The sequence below is a fragment of the Tasmannia lanceolata genome, unplaced genomic scaffold, assembly GCF_043159265.1.
Source record: "Tasmannia lanceolata isolate RefF3 unplaced genomic scaffold, GAP_Taslan_0.1 ptg000018l, whole genome shotgun sequence".
Taxonomy (NCBI): Eukaryota; Viridiplantae; Streptophyta; class Magnoliopsida; order Canellales; family Winteraceae; genus Tasmannia; species Tasmannia lanceolata.
The window spans coordinates 55774462-55779615 of record NW_027518695.1 but is presented as its reverse complement, the minus strand read 5'-3'; the positions used below and the strand labels follow the sequence as shown (position 1 = coordinate 55779615).

Here is a 5154-nt window from a genome sequence, read left to right as displayed (position 1 = left end):
GGTCAGCAAAGAGCATCAAGGAACAAGAAAACCAAAAAGATCAAAGAAACCAAAAAACAAAACCAAGTGGAAAAACACACAAATTGGAACATTATATTATGAATTCAAGTCATAAACCAACAAACAGTTCAAGTTCCAACCAGGCTACGAATAACACAGAGGAACAAATCTAGAATTTGCTTTGATATCTAGCAATGTTAGACCACTGGAAAAATTAACAATTTACAAGTGTTACACTTTCAGAGAAAAACATCAACCTATACAATGTAAAAAACACAACAGTAACATTCTCAAACATTTGGTGTGCAAATAATACAGTGGGGAGAAGATGGAAGACAGTCTGGTTGTCTTCTTGAAGAAAAAAAATGTAAAAAAAAAATACAGGGAACAAAGAGACCTAGGTCGGATGGTCATCATCCTGAGGTAATAAACAGAAAACATGTTAAAGAAAAGATTCACAGCGGAGAAAAAATGTTTTAGATGAAGAACATAAATTTTGGATTGGTCACGAAATCGTTCTAAGCGCTCTCACGGCTCCTCTCCGTTAGTCACCACCACTGGTTTTCTTAGATGAAGCCCTATGAACAATGGTTGATATTTGTTGAGATGGGAGAAGATTGAGAGGAATAGCTGAAGATTTGGTCTGGGCGATGATGGGCGTAGAAACGTGAAGAGAGTTGTGAGAGGAGAGAATGAATGTCCCGAGGAATCACTCCACATCTGTTGAAGCGAGAAAAAATAGCTCCCAAAAATAATGCCAAAAAATAAGGACGATTTTTTTTAATTGGATATTAAAGTAGTTACAGAACGACATTCTTTCCGATTTTTATTCTCAGGGAGCGAAAGATGCGAGAATTCATTCCCAAGAAACGTTAAAGAATGCACCCTTATTTTCATTGTTGATGATCCTAAACTAACAAACCTCTTTCCTCTTTCATCCTCATCTTTCCTTCATCTCTTTTGTTGCAAGTTGAACGGTCGTCTCTCTCTTTATTTCTCACAAAGAATTAAACAACCATTTCTTCGGAGATTTAGTTCTAATTTCATCGCCATAATCAGTTCATGTGCCTTTTCTTTGCATTGATATTGATTCATCAGTTGACTGGATGATACAAAAAAAGAATATATGGTTTCTATTAAAGGATATTTTTGTCTTTGTAATATATGCATCATATAAATATGAAATTGTGTGGAAGAAAACTCTAACTCTCTCTCACGCCATTCTCCATTTCTTTTTTCTTCTCTACCTCATCATCACGTAAGAACTTAACAGTTTCCATGGTAGCAGTTTAGTAATACATTTTTTTTTATCAGTAGTTTAGTAATACATTTGAAGCACTAAGAAGTTTACTTTTCATTATTTTCATCACGAGGAAACCCCCTTCGGGCTCCAGCTCAGTCGATTTTATAAAACTAGCTGTTCTTAATTTTCTGTGTTGAATTAGAATCCCCAACATAAGAACCAATCTCCTAGAGTGTAAGATCTTCAACATTATTCACGATTTCAAGAACAATATCCAACAAAGATGCATCATTTAAAAAATATATCCAACAAAGATATTATTAGTGATATCCTAACATCTGTGAGTGAAAGAAAGAGAAGAGAGAAGAGAGAAGAGAGAAGAGATGGGGAGGAAAGAGATGAGAGAGTTCAATGTCTTTCCCTCTCAAAACATGTATTATATATGTGTGACTAGGGTTCACGAACAGTGACTAAAAATGTTAAGTCTATGTCACTGACAATGTCTTGGGGCACTCTCCCTAACGGAAGAATAGTCTCGACCATAACCAGGAACTTTTAAGGTCTACAAGGAACCGGGATACCATGTCTCCTTGCTCCTTCGGATCTATGAATCCTTGAGCATGGTATTCCTACATTGCTACCTAGGGATGAATATGTGTCAAATAATACGCACATCACACATATTCAATTAGATAATAGCCAATATATGTCATGGAATGAAACCTTTATAAATACTTAAATGACAATGTACTGGCTTTTAAGGCACTAACTCTAACAGCCATGTACATTTATAGCAAGATTTCTGGGATACGACAGAGATTTTGTTTGTTAGGATATGGTGGAGTCCCTCAGGTGGTGACAGTATTGAGATTTGTCTCTTGCGAAATCTCCTATGAGCTGGTGGAGTACAAATTTTCTTGCCACCTTCGGATATTTCTCCATCTTGTGCCACGTGTTGCGATCTTGGATGATCGAATCCCACCCTCATCAGTCATCTTGATTGACCTGGAGATTATATTCAAGTGAGAATTTATTTCAATTCCACACATGTTTTTAAGGAGACTTGCCATTGTCGTATGCGAACCTGAGAAGTGAGAGTTTTGGGCTACCTCTTGAGAATTAAACTGGTTTTACCTTCTCCAACTCTGCTAGCTTAGATAACTGAGAAGATAACGCTTCGTCACATAAGATGTAAAGAAGAGAGGGAATCCCCTTCAAAGAGTCATTTGCGTTTGGATAATTTTACCATGAGGGGTTCCTCGGGCGTGTTCGGTGACACTTCCCATTCTCTCCCGGAAAATCAGTGGAAATAGATTAATGAGAATCTTTGAAGTGGTTCAGACTCACTCCAAAATATTCCATTATTTTATCGGTAGAAAAAAAAAGAGAAAAGAAGGAAATCAACTCTGTGGACGGAATGAGATTCACAAGATTTTTTTTTGCCTTGTCGAACACGTCCTTAGGGAGCGTTTGGGTGACTGGAATGCCTATCCAAATTCACCCGAAAATGAAATGAAAAAATAGAATAAAAAATTTAATTAGAAAAATTTAAATACAAATTTCAATCCAATTGGGCCGGGTTGAGAGTATAATCTCTTGGGACAGGAAACAGATTCTAAGCATTCCCCCATTTAATTCCCCCTTAATGTCATTTTTGCCCCTTGGTTTTTTGTTCAGGTTTTTAAATCAAATGCCCGGTAGAATAGGAATGGGGTGCCAATTCCAACCTTGATTCCTGCATTCCAAACAAGGTCCTCATTGTTGGATTGCAAGAATCTTTTGGAAGAAGTTTGGAAAGGAAAAATATTTCTACAATTTCCTACTTTTGTACACGTGTAAACCAACCCTATTCAATTTTTAGTTAAAGATAAAATATCCCTCTAAATTAACCATTATCCTCTAATTTCCTTCCAAATCATTGAAAGAAAAAATTTCCCATGAAAAAATTTCAGTTAAAAATGTTTTTCTTGGTACGGGACCATATCTAGGGATGATCTCCCAATACCCCATAAGATGAACGGTTTGGATCACTTGCCCTTGTGCCTTTTCTCACACGTGCAATTTGAGGCTCCATCGAAACAAACAGGCGGGAGATTTTCACCCCTCTTCGCGCTTCTTAAACCCCCCCTCTGTTCCAACGTCAAAACCCTAAAAATCCTCAATACTCAATGTTGCAAACCCTAATGGACATCCACAAAGGCTCATGGATTCTCGAATTCCTCCTTCGCCAACCAATCGAAGACTGGGTACTCAACAGACTCATCTCAATTCTCCCCACTTGCAGACAAGATCTCCGTCTAAAGAAAACAATACTCTTGAGAAGAATCTGTACATCACTTATGAAATGTTCAATCACAGATAAAGTTCTCGATTCCTTGGAATCAATCGAATGGATCGACCGTGGAATCGGAATTAGGGTTTCGGAATCGATGAAGGCTGCATATTGCGCAGTGGCAGTGGAATGCGCAGCGAAGTTTTTCCGGGAGAATTGTGTTAATTCTGTTGAGAGAATTTGGAAAATTAGGGTTTTTGAGATGGAGGGTTTTGGTTTGGGTTCGGAATGGTTGAGGGAATCGAGGGATGAGATAATAGAGGCGATTGGGAATGAGAGTGTTCGTGATAATTTTTTGATGAAGGATACACGAAAGGATGCTTTGGAATGTGTTTGGGGTTTTTTGGAGGAAGCAGCGGGAGAATTGGGTCCTTCTTTTTTGGAATTTGCTGCGGAAATGGTTTATAGCAAGGAGGAAAATGCGCGGATTTTGGTTGGAAATGTTAGTGTAATTGAGTTAGGCGATGGCGTCACTTGCATGGAATTGGATTCCCCTGTTGAGATGGAGAAGGAAACTGTGCTTGAACCAGCATAGATAGGTTGGTTGTCTGATGTTTAATTTTAGTTTTCTAAACTGGAATTGCTTTTTCTCAAGGATACTGATACTGGCACTACCATGTTTTAATAATTGCACAAACTCAGCTTGTCTTCTCTTCTTTAATTGGCTTCCAAGAGCTTTTTGGGAACTATAATAACCTTTTACATCTGTTTAAACAATAAAATTCAATATGAATTAGTGCAATTATAAAAACAATTAATGTTTTCTAACTTAAAATTGCTTTTTCTAAATCATCCTGTTTAATTGTCATTTTGTGCTGGTTGGATATTCTGACTGTTACGTGCTTAATTGGCCATAAGGCCATAACACAAATAAACAAAGGAAAAGACAAAAAAAAGAGAGGGGGTAGATAGGTTGATTCGAGACAACCGGACCTCCTAACGGTTCAATTCGAGAGGAACCATAACTCTCCTGGCAACCGGATCTCCTAACGGGTTCAATTCGAGAGGAACCATAACTCTCCTGAAACATAAGCTGCAGCTTTGGTTGCAAATTCTCTACATTTTCATTGAAATACAAGAACTTAAAATACTATCACCAAAAGAGTGCCAAATCATCAACTCATTTACCCACTACCATGACACATAATCAAAACTAACACCCACGACCTTGACATAAATAACTATCTGATAACTACTTTGTAACTGAAGCATATACTTTATAACATTTATCGGTTACAAACTTGAATCAGTTCAACAACATGATTGATCTTCTTAGTGGGAAGATCAACCTCTGGACCCACTTCGAGTCAAGGTTCTATGCGTAGAAACACAGTTTTGAGTTTGGAATTATTCATTAATTCGGAAAATACTGCTTCCATGTTATTGATAAATAGAGAACCTACTTGACCACTTCCTCTATGACTTGTTTCCAAGAAAATCTAGATAACCCTTATCTCTAAGACTCCTATCCATACCAAACAACTAGGCAGAGATTTCCACAAGCTATTAAAAATAAAAATTAATTTATTCTACTCTAAGTGGGACCGTCTAGGCACACAACAGTTATCTGTTTTTGTTA

The 5154-nt window shown here is 37.4% G+C and overlaps 1 protein-coding gene across 1 annotated transcript; it reads left to right on the top strand.

Annotated features, from left to right (window-relative positions):
- The first annotated feature begins 3411 nt into the window (after positions 1-3411).
- LOC143850492 (uncharacterized) lies at positions 3412-4110 on the top strand. The gene has a single exon (XM_077359735.1). It carries the CDS (start codon positions 3412-3414, stop codon positions 4108-4110), a length of 699 nt encoding a protein of 232 aa, XP_077215850.1.
- Positions 4111-5154: the final 1044 nt, after the last annotated feature.

Coding starts and splice junctions, on each gene's coding strand:
- LOC143850492 (XM_077359735.1), top strand. CDS start 3,412: ATGTTGCAAACCCTAATGGACATCCACAAAGGCTCATGGATTCTCGAA.